Source organism: Schistosoma haematobium, chromosome 3, assembly GCF_000699445.3.
Source record: "Schistosoma haematobium chromosome 3, whole genome shotgun sequence".
Taxonomy (NCBI): domain Eukaryota; kingdom Metazoa; phylum Platyhelminthes; class Trematoda; order Strigeidida; family Schistosomatidae; genus Schistosoma; species Schistosoma haematobium.
Genome location: NC_067198.1, coordinates 6776634 through 6793804, shown reverse-complemented (window position 1 = coordinate 6793804; position 17171 = coordinate 6776634). Strand labels below are relative to the sequence as shown.

Genomic DNA, 17171 nt, shown 5'->3' with positions numbered 1-17171 from the left:
TTTCTGTAATTTATAGAAGTTAGCCTCTTCGTAAAAGAACCAGGCTTCTATGTTTTCGGGCCAATATGGAATTATCTAAATGTTGGGTGGTGAGAGAGCTTTGATCCTCAGCAGTTTGATGGTTTGTCACATTATGACAAAGATATAAAATTTCAATGGGCGGGGGAATATGAAAACAAAATTACATTAGGTATATATAAAAATGAACAGATTCACAGTTTGTGGATTGATGTGTCAGGAAACGTCGACCCCACCACTAAAGATGTCATGGGTATTCGTAGTTTGACAACGCCTTTACTAATACACTATTGTAATCGAAGTATGCCAACCCAGTCAAATCAGGAGTCACAAATGAAGAGGTGCGAAGTTATATTTGGAGGTTATCTATATCTCGAGAAGCGTTTGATCTAAACTAGGTAGCAGCTGTGGAAGATGCGTAGTGCGGCGTACCAGCTCGTGAAATAGTGTGGATGCATGACCGAGCGCATTTAGCTAGTCCAGTGAAACTAATGAGGCCAGCATAAAATATTAAAGACTGACAAAAATATTTATTTTAGAGATTTATTTATCGCTTCAAACTTTTTAAATCATGACTACACCAGCAAGTTTTCCAGTCACAGTTTCTAATTTGTTTGTTGGCTTGTACTACAGCAAAGATTTTGCAAGGTCATGATTTTAGCTCAACTATGAAAAATAGTATATGATAACGATGGTTGTATATTTTGGAACATGTAAAGTTTCTAGACTGACCATATGTCTGTTATTAATTGAACTTGCCAGTACTCAAAATTGGTGGAACTTCGAATCCTACATAAATCCATTCAAACTTCCTGTATTTACTCCACTGCCAAACCAACGGTTTACTCATATTCCTGAAGTCAATCAATACGTTCCGATGCCAAACGATGTTGTTGTGGACATACCAAGGTTTGTTTCAGCACATGTTTTCTGTAAAATGCATACCAAGGGCCGGGATGGGAAAGTTTATTGGTTTTTCTACTACGATAAATTATGGCCATACCTGGTCAAGGTGGCAACCAACAAGTGGTCGATTGATCAATGCGTTTCTCGGAATACCATATGCAGCACCCCCAACCGATGGAAGAAGGTTCAGGGTTTGTGTGTTTTGATGTTCATTCTATTTGAATACAGTTTCCCGTTCCTGCTTACTTAGATACCCGATTTCCTTGGTTTGCAAAACGCTTTAGATCAGCGTGTATGCAACCATACATCTGGCTTAGCCGATTTATACCAGGCTTTACAGATATAAGTGAAGACTGTTTGTATCTGAACATTTATTATCCAAATGTAAGTTCGTATCATCATCCATTATTTTTTGAACTAATCATGTTTTCATGTATCTTGTTTATAAACAGGACACATTATGATTCTCATGAAAACTTTTAAATACTATAACTTCAAAAGTGTCATACTGTATTTATTATATTGGAGAGTATTTTAACTAGCCAACCGACCAGTTATGAACGTCATTTGTGAAGAGATCTTAAATAATGATCAAGATATAATGTACGGATATTAGAGTTTTTGAGATGTGTCAAACTGACATACGTCTAAACATCTAATGTAGCTCTAAGAATCGTTACATGCCCATTATTTGCTCTTGATTATCCAAAAAGAGTATTAAGAGGATTTTATGTCATTGATTAGGTGAATTATTGCAAACCTAGTAGTTTTAACTGCACTTCTGCTCTTGGTGCTTTAGGAAAAACACACTAAACTCCATTATTTATGAGTTTTCAGGAATTTGTTTTAGCTTAAATGCTCACGGTGTTGACTGGAAATCTAAAATATGTCGCATAGTTCTATTATTAATATTTGTGTTTTGGTTTACTTTACTCATTCATCTCAAGGCTATGTATATAAGATTATGGTCTACAGGACGGAATTTATGCTTAAAGAGTGCTAATTTGATCCGAAATGTGATGCAAAACGGTGGGTCAGTACCCAGAACTTAATTTAACGTGTATCGTTTTTACAGTAAACGTTGTCTCTCTGTAGTGTGTTAATATCACTAATAAGTGATTGCTAAAGTTGGTTTCAGCCTAATAACAAGTAGCCTGTCTCTTTTTAATATCCTCTCAGCTGATTCATTTTTAAATAACACTGACTCACTTTACTACAATTTTCTGTTCTGAAAGCTTTCACGATTTCCAAAAACTGCACCTCAATAAAAAGTTAGAAAAACTTCATCACACAATCTTGTACCTTCATTTATTTAGCTGTCGTTATAGACATTGTCTTTAAGTTCGGTGCTTCATTAAATATTTTAACTTAATGTTTCGTAATATTTCTATGTTGCACGTAAAAAGATGAAAATAACACAAGAAATATAAAAGACAAAACGTACGGAAATACCAAACAGCTGATTTCTTGTCGCTTTAATAATGCTCCTATAAGTATATCAAGGAAATTGAAATACTTAACGCTGTAAAAGCTGGACCGGAAAACCTTTTGTGATCAAGATTGATCACCCGGGTACTTTTAAATTTATGTGGTACCTTGACTGCTTAACGAGCAGTTGCTTCCATGGTTTAATCATATAGGAACCTTTGTGATTCATCGTTTTTAGGGCTCCTTCGGTTTGTTAGGAAATGCTGAAGTAAAAATGAATAGCACATCAATCCAACAAATTTACAAGATCAATGTTTATTTACAGATGTCATATTAAGCAAATTGATCCTTTTACTTAGCACCTCAAATATCCAATTTTTGATAGAAGGCAAAACGTATCACTCCTATTTTATACAGGGTACATTCAAATAATAAAAACATGCATATAATCTTAGTTTCTAACCTTATATCTCATGAAGAATATAATTCTAACAGTCATGGATATAAAAGTAGCATAGCTAAGAAAAGCCTAGTTACTGAAAGGAATTTCATTCGTAATGAGGGTTAAGCAATGGCACTAAGTGATATCTCGACATATATCACGAAATCGGTTGGACTTGGAGAGGTAGGTCATCGAATGTCTACTCAGTGGTTCTGAAGTTTGCGCATTTGATGAGAGATTTGAAATCTTGCGTACCATCTAAAATTAAATTATGAGTGAGCATTACTGAGGAGTATCACAATAGAAAAAATCTCTCCTCATTACTCCCTGGTTTAAGGTAACTCTGATTCATAGCCAATAATGGTAACATGTGACAAAAACTACTTACAAAGTTAAATAGTCTTTATGATATGTTAACTAAACTACTAAATTAATTTGATGAATTCTTTGTATAGAATAATTCAGGCAGCTGAACTAACATTTCATTAACCTGGTTATCTTTACAGTAAATCTTTTTCTAAACGTTACACACAGATGCAAAAATGCCTTGAATACTTATGATTTAATTTTAATTATAACAGTTATTTTATCCTCCTACTTTATACACATATGTTCTAGTTCTTCTGACTGAGAAACGGTTGATTTATATTTAAATGAGAGATTTGATTATTCATTTATTTATTTGAACACATAAATATTGGTACAAGAGAGCGCCAATATATATGCGCCACACAAAACAATGAGAATTCGAAGAGAAAATAAAGGAGCGTGAAAAAAAGAAAACAATAACGAAGAGGTTGGTGTAAGGTAGTGTAGTAATAGTAATAGTAATAATGAGGAAACGGAAAGGTACAACCAGAAGAAATCTTTCAGTTAAGGAAGATACAACCACCTTTTATGAAGAAAGTAAAAGAAGGTTACGGCAGGATCGCCACTGGCTTCTATTCTGAACCATATCTCATAGCGTCTCTAGCCACTGTGTAGCACCATCTCTCGGACCCCAACCAGGGAGCCGTGAAGGACCAACAGAAGCCAGTTCTTTTCAGCTTTCTTTCATAACACGACACCATGTCATGCACTGACCACCTCTCCGCTTCTTCCAACTAGTCCCAGAGTCGGCAAATAATGCACGACGTGGAATTCTCTGAGACGACATTCGTAGAACATATCCAAGCCACCGAAGTCGATGTTTCAAGATGGTGACACCGATTGGATTATCATCTCTGTGCCCGAACACACGATCCCGAACCTCTGCATTACTAACATGGCGTCGCCGCTGGATGTCAGCAATCCTTCGGAGACAACGATGATCGAACACAGAGAGTCTTCTAACATCCTCAACTCGGAGAGGCCAGGTTTCACAAGCATAGAGCAGAACTGCTCTCACCGACGCGTTGTAGATCCGACCTTTTACAGCCAGACTAACATCACGAAGGCGCCAAAGGTGGCCCAGATTGGCATAAGCCGTTCTGGCTTTCACTATACGTGTATTGATCTCATCACTCACGCCACCATCAGCACTTATGCAGCTACCTAGATACATGAACTTCTCGACTACTTCTATTTGCTCACCATCCAGGGTGAGTACAGGGTTAGAATCCTGCCAGTCTTGTAGAAGTACTTTGCACTTCAAAGGTGCAAAGCACATACCATACCTACGGACACTGATTGCCAACTGATTAAGTGCGGATTGCATGACTTGGTCATTATCGCACAGTAAGACAATATCATCCGCATATTCAAGGCCGAGAAGTCTTTCTCCAGGCAACAGATCCGCACCACCATTACTTATATCCACCAGGGTTGTTTCCAGAATGTCATCGATGGCAAAGTTGAAGAGGGATGGTGGGAATGAACAACCCTGTCTAACCCCACTGCTTGAATGGAACAATGGAGAAAGGTGGTTGTATGCCCTCACTCTGCCTGAGGTGTTTTTATATAGGGTTTTCAGGATGTTAATAAACTTCTCAGGCACACCCTTCTTCAATAGACAGTCCCAGAAAACAGTCCTGTCCAACGAATCGAAGGCAGCCCTGATGTCAAGAAACACTACGATTGTTGGCCGTTGATAAGTATGACGGTGTTCTAACATTTGGCGGAGGGTGAAGATGTGATCAATACATCCTCGATCAGAACGAAAACCAGCTTGCTCCTCGCGAGTCAATCTTTCTCGGGTTTTGAACAACCTACGAAGAATGACGGAAGCCAATAGCTTGGACGCAATCGGAAGTAGACTTATCCCCCGATAGTTGTTACAGGAACGACGTGAACCCTTTTTAAAGACAGGGACAACTATCGACTCATTCCATGACGTTGGTACACTCTCTAGTTCCCAAGCCTTTGTAAACAACGCCGTCAATTCCTTAGTCAAAAAGTCACCACCATCTTTAAAAAGAGCCGGAGGTAAGTCATCTGGGCCAGGTGATTTGTAACGCTTCAAGAGTTGGAGTTCCTTGCGGACTTCCTCCTCATTTGGTGGATCAGTCATCACCGGCCATGGAGGGCAGGACAGTCTGACCGATGTTGCCGGAGCAGCAGGCCACTTGAACTGCCCTTCGAAAAATTCTGCCCATCGTCCAAGACGTCGATGGATGTTAGTGATTGGCATCCCATCATCCTCGCAGATTGTTTCGCTCACAGCAGACTTCTTGCTGCCAGTGGCTCGGATGAGCTGGAAGAGCTTCCGGTAGTTACCAGATGCAGCTGCTGCTTCCAACTCATTAGCACGCTCCGACCACCAGGCTTCTCGGTCCTTACGCAAGCTTTGCCCAATTTCCTTACGTAATATCCTTCGTTTGTGGTCAAACTCAGTTACCCGGAGTAGACCGACGGGCTTCAGTGAGTTGTAAGGAACCAGAAGAAACCCAGTGCTTATAAGCGGGACGTTTCGCGAACCCACAACTGACTGTACCCGCCACGTTCATGGCGTCATGCAATTGCAACCAATGTTCATCTATACTTTTCGGTGGAGTGGTAGCTAGCCTAGAAACTAGCTCGATTCGATACTTATTTGCAACAGAAGTTGCAACCAGCTTGCTAACATCAATCCGTTGGTGGCGGTCACTTCGTTGGCCACTGAAAAGTGAGGTAAGATTGGCGCAGACCAAAGCATGTTCAGAGTCCAAATAAGTACTCCAAAAGGAGCGGCAGTCTTGTACACAACCACGCCAGCGGTAGCTGATCGCGATGTGATCAATATGAGTCCAAGCCTGGGATGCAGAGGGAGAACGCCAGGTGGCACATCGGCGATGACTGTGCCGAAAGTTAGTGCTAGCCAGAAACAAGTTGTGGTCTGTGCACAGTTGCAGTAGACGGTCCTCGTTATCTGACCTGCGACTAACAAGTCCCCATCGGCCACCTAAACGACTCTCTTCTGTGCCTAGACGCCCGACCTGAGCATTCAAGTCTCCGGCTAGTACTACAATATCTGTCGAACGCACTTTCTGGAGAGGAACAGATAACTGGTGGTAAAACTCATCCTTGATTGCATCCGGGCTGCAATCTGTCGGAGCATAGGCGGAGATGACGAGAAGACATCGTTTCTCACGCCGATTTCTTCTCACTTTGATGTAACTTTCTATTCTAACAGCACATAACTGACTGTCAATGGGGATCCAATCGATTAGAACTGCCTCAGCTCTAGCGCTTAGTGCGAGACCAACGCCAGCAAAACCAGACGAAGGTGCCACAGGGTCCCCGGATAAACGCACGTAAAACAAGCCTTTTGAAGCGACAGATGGAGAGCAAATTTGTAGTACCTCACCAGAGTCTTGAATACGGGTCTCGGATAGACAACAAACGTCGATATTAAGACTTTCCAATGATATAGCCAGCCCTATTTGTTGTCCGACCTGCATAAGTGTGCGAACGTTGAAGGCAGCCAGTTTGAATGGTGCACGTGGTTTCAGAAAAACTGCTTCAGTATTCGTGTTTAATGGTAGCATACAATTTTCAACCGGACAGTGACTCGAGAACGTTTAGATACAGTCAAATTTCCACCAAAGACGAGCCGCTGTATAAGTATAAAGAGGGTGAATAATGTGGTTAATAATAATAATAATAATAATAATAATAATAATAATAATAATAATAATAGTAATAATAATCATTTGAATCATTTGATTGTTATTCGAAGCGAGAAAAGTAGTTTCCATAGATATAGAGAGTTCATCATTTGCGTATGGGCTGCGATACTGCCCGGGTGCCCAGACCGAAGCAAGTGGTTATCTTAGGGGGCCACACCCCGAGCCTTTGACCTAAAGGTCTAACCCACAAGGCAGTGGAACATCGTAAGGAGATGCAGTCCCATGGCAGCTGGTGACCAATGATTGGTTCATACGCCATTTGTTCCCTCAGGATACTGGAGCCCATGTGCACCATTGGTTTGGGATCCGGTTAAAGCGCCGGACATTCGCTTTTCGTCCTCTCATTTTCGTAAACAACACCCCCTCCACGAGAAGGCAATGAGTAGGACTCCCCTGGCAGAGGGTGTATACGCGCGGTCGTGTGAGAGTATTTCGAGAGGGAGAGCGGACTCTCCCCACTCTCGGCCGTACCAGGACATTTGGGGGCTAATTTTACGAAGCCTAACAAGAGTTAGGTATATATCTACATAAAATTTTATTGAAATTTTAGCATATTCTGTTCTAAAGCTAATGTTAGATTTCAGGTTGCTCGTTTCTTCTTGATTAGGACTAGTCAGTTAAATGTATTTGAATTCTAACTTTGATATGCACACCAAAACTTGAGCCTGGCTATCTATTGCCTCAGGCGCATGATACGTTATTTAATGATCCAATAAGTCGGTGTAAGTACGGGCTTTCTCAACGGATGTATAGCTATTCTTTAGGGTTTACAATTTTCAGTCGTTGATATTTGTGACTGCGATAGACCTGCCATGTTCATGACCTGTGAGAATCCCTTCTACACAAGTGGTCTATATCAATACAATTCATTCAAGCTGCTTTATAACAACAAAACTCACTTTTTATAGCCCTTAGTATCAATTAAGAGAAATTGAAAACTCTCTTGATGTTTGAAATTTTGTCTTAAAAATTCAGATTTACCGATTGTTATTCTTTTTATTAAAAAACATTACTGTAGAATACATTGGATGCTTCTAATACCCGTTATCCTGTGATTGTACATATTCATGGTGGAAGTTATGTTTATGGTTCTAGTCATATGTATCCTGGTTTAGCATTGGCTTCCAAGGGTTTAGTTGTAGTAACATTCAATTATCGTTTAGGACCGTTTGGTAAGTTTACGTTTTGCTTGTTTCACCTCGAGTTTTGAAAATAATCCAGTTAACAATTTTCAGTCGAAAGGGTTTTGTGGTGCTTGGTTTAGTGCGTAGTTTGCATTCACCACAGATTGACCTTGGCCTCGGTTTCACTAAAATCCGTTTCATACCAGTAGAAAATCCCCGCTGACAATGTTCAGCCCTTAGTTCCTGCCTTCAATCCCTGATATGGTGATGTACATCTTCATTGGAAAGTCCCGTACTAATAAGAAACATTTTTCAATGTTTCCTGGAGTTTAATAGTATCCAAAGTGAAAACGGTTTGGGACGAATAGAGGCAAAGAAAAGTTGATGAATCATTTAATACTTTTTCTATTTTCATCATGACGGATCATCGAAAATAACTGGTGGTATTAGATAAAGTATGTAAATGTCAAAAATAAACCAGAGTATTAAAACGTAAGGAAATTCCTTACATATATAGATCAATTTTAGTAAATATGGAAGAATCACAAATGTTGTGTACAAAACGTTTATTATGTCATACAAAAAAGGGGGCTTGGTTAATATATATATTATAAAAAGCAACATAAATTACATTACGATGAAAGTGTACCTGGGTTGAATACACTTCGTGTTGATAGTTCGGAAACAAAGCTTTAAGTGGAAGCACACTGTCCGTTAATATTTTATTGGGTTAAACAAATTATTCCTTGCATTCAGACTATGCATATCATTTTTACAACTAGGTGTAATATGCTTTCGACGTAAGCATTGCCATTTCCATATGTACAATAATCAATCATCAAATAGTGAACAGTATCATGAGTTTCTAATTATGCTCTCTGTCGGGTTGTAATCCGGATCAGCCAGTTTCTCAATCTGAGACACTATCAATAGTCTTTTTGAGAATAGTTCTCGATGAAAAGTGTCAACAATCGTTTTCTGTTGACAATCGACAATCAATTAACTATCATGTATATTTTTAACTTTGACAAATCCTTGTAAAGAGACTACCACACAGGAAGAGTGATATGAAAAACCTAATATTGCTTCCTCTAATGTGGTTAGATGGATAAGTTAAGTAAACTCTTTGAAAGTTTAACACTGTCTCATTGATTGCAGATCTACAACACAAAATAAATAAAAGCTCAAGAATTACCAACATACAATGTCTCAGTACAATTTCCAACATTTATGCATCTCTGTTTTCATTGAGCGTAATATAGTTAGTATAAGACGGAATATTTCTTACCAAACTTATTAATGATTTTATTCACTTTCCTCTCCGCATCTTTTGTTGTTTAAGTGACTTTCTGACCTGATCTCGTCCTTGATCTCAATAACATTCACCCATATCTACATGACTCTTCTTGTACTGATAATATTCATTCCATGTCATAGTCATATGAGAATTTATTGCACTCGCATTTTCTGTGTATGAATACGTTTTTGCTTAAAATTGTATCGTTCAGTACTTTACCTTCTGAACCATTAAACGTTTGTTTATCCTAATGAAAATTATGTTGTAGCTATAAACAAAGATAGCAATTTTATACATGAACGAGTATCAGTATAATACAGGAAGCATGTACATGAGGTATGCATACAGGCGCATACACAGCTTTTGCAATAATTGCGCTAAGTGCAATAATGAAAACATTTTTTAAAGAAATTTACGATACATCGGTCTTTTTCGCCTTCAAAATACCACTCATTTTTGACAATGCACTTGGTCCACGTACGTTTTCATTATTCTAAGTGTTTATAGAAGTTCTCGGGCGCCGGATATTCGATTGGCTAATAATTTCTCAATACCAAATATTTTGCTAAAAATGTACACGGACCATTTTCCTGAATTCACTTCAATGGCAATCAGTTTGATGGTTGGTCAGTGATCTGAAAACACAAAACAACCACAGAAATTCGATATTTTTACCAACGTAGAGGATTGACGGCCACCCATTCTATATATAGTCGTCACATTTGAAGACGTTAAGTGACACAGTTTATATCTAATCACACTAGCGTGTAAATACACTTATAAATGACTATGTTAGATTACTGAGGGCTATAGGTATGAAACCATACATGGTCTGAGTTTTATGCCATATATATAAGATGTTTTCATCGTTAAATGTAGGGTGGATCGTTTTCTACGTAAAGCATTAGTTACCTGTATGTTGTACGTATGACTTGGTAACAAGTATCATATACATCTCCATTAATGTCATTTTGCACTCACTCAGTGTGTTTTTATACCACTTATTCATATACAAGTAAATTCCTTTATTAGGTTCTACAGAAATCTGACAATAAAACATGTCAACCTGTCCATATGATGTAATCTAGAAAATAAAAATGGTAAAATCCAGTTCTCTACTTTATAATTCACATACATATACAATAACTATGCTAAATCCTTGCATGAATGTACATGAATAGAAATACAATAAATTGTAAAAAAAAAAAGAAAAACTAATCAGTCAGCACAATCAGTAACATGAAAATCAGTGTGCTTATATTACTGAATAGGTTAAAAGATGTCCAATTCAATTATTTAGTCATTTTTCTAATATTTTTAAACATTTTCTTAACATCAATATCAAGATGTAACATATAAATGTACTGGAGACACATATTACACATCATAAACGTCATTCACTTGACCAAAACTTCCATAAAAGATTTTCATTTGAAAAAAAAGCCTTAGTAACACTTAGAAAAGAGGACAAGCAGAAGAGGACAGACAAACGTTTGGTTTCGGCCACATGTCTTAATACGTAGTGACTGAGCGACTTGTTTATACATGTTATGCAGTCGTTGGATAATTCATATGTTTTACTGTTTGTTTTTTATTGTGTAAGTAGTCATAGTTACATTTTTAAAAAATAACAATCATTTTATTACAAATGAAATTTATTGTTTAACGCCACGAAGAAGTCACACAACACATTGAACATGTGTACTTAAGTATACATTACTGGGTGGTATTATTCATCATGTAAGGCATTCAAAAATATCTTTTGATTTTTCTTAACAAATATTATTACTATGATATACGTTTTTGTATAAAAGCAGAAAATAACAAGGTAGAAAATAACTATGCAGAATATCTGGTGTTTTTTTAACTTCATGGGATATTAGGACTAGTGAATACACAGAACTAGTATGGAGGAATTTTCATGGTGATTATAGAATTCTCATAGTAGAAAATCACTAGTTGAGCTTAGCTAGGCCGCCTTTGAAAACCTGATAGCACTGGATGGAAGTTTTATCCTAGTATGGGACTGCTTAAAAATGTACATCGATAGCCCTACATCCGGGAATCGAACCCAGAACCTTCGGTATCGTGCATGAACCCTTAACCTCCAGACTACTGAGCCTCCAACCACCGGTGTACAACTCTCACTCAGACCGACCCACGATATTGAACAGCCCTCATTCATCGCTTGTAGTGAAGAACTGTGCTCCATCCTAGGATAAAATAGCAGTCCAGTACTTCCAGATTTCCAATGATAATCTAGTTGTGAGAAGTTCTTGGTTTAAAATATATGAAAACTCGAAAATCCCTGTGTATCAGTTTATCTACCTGTTTTTCTATCTATCTATCTTACCTTTTCATTCAACCAGGTTTTCTCGCAACTGGTGATCATGCATCGATCGGTAATTATGGTCTATGGGATCAGTTGCTTGCAATCACTTGGGTTAAACAAAATATCGAATGGTTTCAAGGTGATCCTGAAAAAATTACATTAATGGGAGAAAGTGCTGGTGCGGCTAGCGTCGGTCTTCATTTAATCTCACCGTTAACACGAGAAAGATGTTAGTGACGGTTGTTTATTTTTTTCCGAAAGATGAATGTTTTATGACTCCTTTTTACAAATAATGCGTATTTCTTGAAAGGTTCTGAAAACAACTTTTTGTATGATGTAGAGTGTGTACTACAGAGGAATTCTTAGATCGGGATGAAAGAACTTTATAGCGCCTCCTGGTCTACTGCCCTTTTCAAGGTGATGGTAGCTCTTTAGTAAAAATTATAGTCAGTTTGACGAAAGTTTTCATTAAATATTCAACCAAAACAATGAACAGAGAACTGGTATCAATCATGAGTTGCTTTCATATTAAGAAATATTGCAAGCTAATGAGGATTGAATAATTGCTTTATCGACATTTATAGCTCATCAGTAGAAGTAAGCAACAATAAAATAGCCGAAGATCTGAACACATGGCTTTTTTGGCCTCTTAGAGAACGGGTACTTTTAATCTACTGAGTTGAGATTTTAATGGTCCACGTCCCAAGTTTTATTCATTTAGTGATACAACGTCGCAGCTATGTAATACACATGGTTAATCAATGAAAAAATATATAACTAAAATAGTATAGTTTTTTTGTTTAAAGTAATTTACAATAACGCACAATTATCATCCGACACCACTCGTGAAAACTATTTCACTCTTGACATGCCTGAACTCCACCAGTCACTATTTCTAACGAGAAATTTAGGAATATGTTGAAGTAAGTCATTACTAAGTCAATTATTACAGTTTGATTGAAGAATTTTTGTAGAAATTGGTTTAATCTGTAGGTTGTTTTCTCCACAAATAACGGTATCATATTAAACCAGTTAGCAATGAATATCTGTTAGTTTTCAATAGTAAGTAGCTTATTTTCTAACTGGAAATATAACTCATAACAAACTAAACTACTATTACTGGCGAAATAATGTTCATGATGAAATCTAATATTTGAAAGAAAATATTCACAATTCCTAATGAAGAATAAAACTGATTAAAGCCCATTTAATGATCAGATGCGACTACTAACAATCATTAATCTGTATTTAGGTTATATACAAAAAATTTTTTCAAAATCATTATTTGTACATAGTAAATGTAGCTAATTAACAGTAATTAGTAGTTATTCCAATAATTTGCTTCATTTCACAAAAAAACTTTTATTAATTTTTGCTTAATAATTCAAAAGTCTAGCTAAAGGGCTTGCATTAGTCAGAATGTTCACCAGTGAAACAGTTGTCACCAATAGAATCAGATACGCCATATCTCATCTTAATCAAGGTAGAAGTTGTAAAACCGGACGCAAGTTCTGTGTTTTAATGTATAAGCGTTAAATATGAGACCTGAATGTATTAAGTCCGGTCCCTAGGAGGTTGTATATATACATAAATGATGGCTCCTATCTTAGGTCAAAATAACAGTCTAGTACTCTATGATTTTCAGTGATACATCAAGTGAGATCAGTGTTTAATGAATGTAAGTTAAAAATTTCAGTCTTTTGACATCAAGAATACAGATGTACAGAATGAAAAAGTCTACAATACAATCTCTTCTTGATTATAATTAAATTAAAATCTAGTCATACGTAATTTAACCTACTGGATATGTGTTACGTATGCCCAACCACCAACTGCCCTGACGAGCGAAGTTTTATGTTTTAGGAGTAGGTTGGAAGAAAGATTGGGGTGGCCAGATCAAAGCATGAATCAAATCCATGAAGTCACTGACAAGTGGACTGAGGCATGTTGGATGGTGTAGACTATCTGGTTGGGATCCGCGAGACGATAGCAACCGATGGTTAGAGACTGTGAATGACATGGCTCGAAATCGTTTGCAATGGCGCAAGTGCGTCCACTCTTTGTGTTCTCCCAAATTCTAATCTTCTGAATTCTTCATGTTCCTTTTTTTCTCTTTCCCAATTTATTTCACTCGATTATACTCCTTGAATAACATCTTGAAACCCGAATGTATCTGATCACTGCTTCTACTTTCACTACCTCTACGACTATGGGAGTAGAATCGACAATTGTATCTCTGTGCTAATGTGGTATAACAAGTCGAACTGATGTACGTACGTACGGAGTTCTACTTTGTTGAGTGACTGGCTGATTTTAGGTCTGATGAAGTTCTAATAGAAATTAAGATTGTTTGCTTATATGTCTCGTTTTAATATTGTTATTATAATGGATTTCTTTGAATTATGAAGAGTTAGTCATGATGCCTAACTAACACATATGATGCTAACAAGTTGTTGATTGTATTAATCACAGACAGATTTCAACTAGAAAACTATTGAAAGCCAGAAAGCACTAGACAACTATTTTGTATTAGTATGAGACTGCTCAGTAGTGTACCTGAATAACCCCATTGAGAATAGAATCCAGATTTGGTAATTTTTGCAATAGACACTTGACCATTAGAACCACTAAGTCGGTATAATTCCAATTCTAATCAATGTAATACAGATAGACAATATTTACATTCTGTTGGTAACAACTGGTTCAACATCTGAGCTTCATCAGTCATGACTTCTCATTAAAACTTCAGAAGTATCTTGGATTAAGTTAATAGTAAACTGATTAAATGTCATTTTTATTGTTGCAATGTAAAATATCATTCTTATCATTTCTACATCTTATAGAATCATTGAATCGGTTTATTTTATACATCCTTTGAATATGTATAGTATAGTTATTACCACTTTTCTATGTTACATCATTCCATTCAGTCCTATAAATCTGTACAAGGACAAATCGATTTTTTGCAAATTTTCTCTAATTTCAATTCTACAAAATTATGTAAATTAGTTTTCAATGCGAAACTGCAAATATTAAACAACAGAATATCACATATGTTTAAATTGAATAAATACAAATAGACATAAGCACAACTACACAATGGTGTTCAATATTTTTGCATTAACACTTGTTGATTTTTAAGTGTTTTTGCTTACTCTCTAGCACTCCATCAATCAAATCTCACTTCACTTCAGTCACACACACACACTCCCTATCTCCTTATTTCTATGCATAAGGTTTAACCGTCTGTCATATGTGTACATACAGTTCGAATATATATATGCACTCGGTGAGACTATAATATACGGATGACCTTTGGGTGACGCCAAACTGACCTTGAGAGTTTCCATCTAATAACTAGGACCAAATGATGGTTAAAAACCACTATGAGGAATTACAATTATGACTTACAGTTTTCATCATGAAGTGACATCAACTATAATGACAAAACTATTTATTCGAATGAATGAGTGAATTTCGCGCCAAAATCCGAGACCTGTTATCTTATATGTGATTGGTTCGTTCGTAAATTATAGTCTCTCCGATTTCTCTAATTGGTCCGCTTGGTTACATTGATGACCCTTTCTCTGACTCATATTTACTCATTTTTCTTTGTTAATATTCAATGTTAATGAATGCCGGCTTTTTTTTAAAAAATTATCTTTAATTTGTTGAAAGTAGAAAAAATTTGCATCTTGAAAATATTATTAAACATTGAAAGTATTTTGAAAAATTAATAGTAAATCTAAAAGTATGTGCGTAGGAAAGTTTTCGTATTTACAACTGATGGATCACTGGATGGTGATTAATATCATGAATGTCAGGTCCTTCTTAGTGCAGATCCGATCCTATCGACCAAGTTGCAATGTGGTCCCCAGTCTAGGTGACTCTACATTGCTTGCACTATGTTGAGATAAGATGGTGGTTGGAGATAGTCTACAGGAAACCCTGAACCTAGGTGACACGGGATCGAATTGGTCGGGGAGCATCATTCTCCGCAAGATTACAGGTACGCCTTGCTGACGAATGCCAAGTAGCTCGAAACCTAGGTCCAGGGTTTCCTGTTGACGACCACCAACCATCATCTCAAAGCTTTCATAATTTGTGTTATGTGAAATCATAAATATATTTTTGTGATATCTCAATGTGTAGAAAGTTGTATTAATAACTTTTCCTGAGTTTTTGGAAGTATATTATTCACAGTAAATAAAAGACCGAAATAAAACTTATACACCCTGAATAAGTGACTTTCATTAAGTCACTAATCATCAGAAATGACATTTTCTGCTCATTGAGATATCACATATATATATATTTAATAACTTTCTACCCATTGCTTAATAAAATTGAAATTTTCAAGGATAACACTGGCATTGATAAATACATGCGAAATCATGTTACCGTTGTAGTGTCACTTGCTATGTTAAGCCCATATACCTTATTCTAGCTTTTGAACAGACCAGTTTATCCATTCTCGAGTTATGTTTTGACCTTGTTAATCATTCACTTATCAACCTTGACTGTTTTTATATAAGCGTATATCTGTGTGCACGTCTTATCCTATTTATCACATGTCTGTAACTCATTTTTATCTGGCTATAAACACTAATTAACGCTTGAATAAATGGAGTTGGCTCACACGCCTTCTCCACCGCGCGTCGTTTCGCTTCGATCTCTCATATTCGCTTCATCCCTCTCATTTCCTGTCCCGATCACTGAGTGTACAAAATATATGTATTCAAAAATCTATTCTCGTATTCGACTTACTTAATTCTGTTATTCACGAACGCGATTTAAGTCGTTGAAATATACGACGATAGCCGACATGTGTATTTTAATGACAATCAGCATACAATCCAATCGGAGTCAGATTCAGTGCCACTATATCGTTAATCCAGTCTTTGTATTGTTGGATTGGTTGTGACAATCATAAAAACATCTATCTATTATCTGCCTATTTAATCTTTGGATATAATATATGGACAATCAACCTGTTTATTTATTCATTTAATAACAGTTCTGACTATTTATATTCTCATAACATTTATATAATCTAGTCGAATACATATCCAATTTTAACTTGTCAATCTAAGACGTATTTAGATATTTTCTATCTAAAATGCTGATTGTAGTTAAATCAATCATTAAATAAAAATTTATGGAACTTGGATTTTCCAAAGTTGAACACTCTATTTTACCTTCAGAAAATCTATAATGACTTTGTTTGGTAGTTAAATTTTCATTTAGATGTTGAAATTTCATAGTTTACACCATGAATGGACTGTAGTTTTATAAACCAGTAGGTATTGAACAATTGTTTCGTCTTGGTATGATACATTGGTATTAAACATCTACAACCTGACTGACGATTAGACCAAACGGCCTGTATGTCTCGTGGTTGTGTGCCTAACTTTTAGACCACAGATATATCATCCATTGGATTATATTACTAACTTCAACCATTTCACAATGTTGAGCATTCATCTTACACCTCTATCAAATGTCTTTTGGTTTTCAAATAATGTCACATTATGGTGTA

The 17171-nt window shown here is 36.5% G+C and overlaps 1 protein-coding gene across 1 annotated transcript in view; it reads left to right on the top strand.

Annotated features, from left to right (window-relative positions):
* The first annotated feature begins 647 nt into the window (after positions 1-647).
* MS3_00010569 (uncharacterized protein) overlaps positions 648-17171 on the top strand; it is a 36834-nt gene continuing 20310 nt past the window's right edge. Inside the window, exons 1-5 of the mRNA XM_035731541.2 lie at positions 648-927; positions 968-1115; positions 1153-1308; positions 7898-8051; positions 11670-11861. Of these exons, the coding sequence (XP_035586054.1) occupies positions 701-927; positions 968-1115; positions 1153-1308; positions 7898-8051; positions 11670-11861 (877 nt within the window). The 5' untranslated portion in view covers positions 648-700. The remainder of the gene's footprint in view (positions 928-967; positions 1116-1152; positions 1309-7897; positions 8052-11669; positions 11862-17171) is intronic.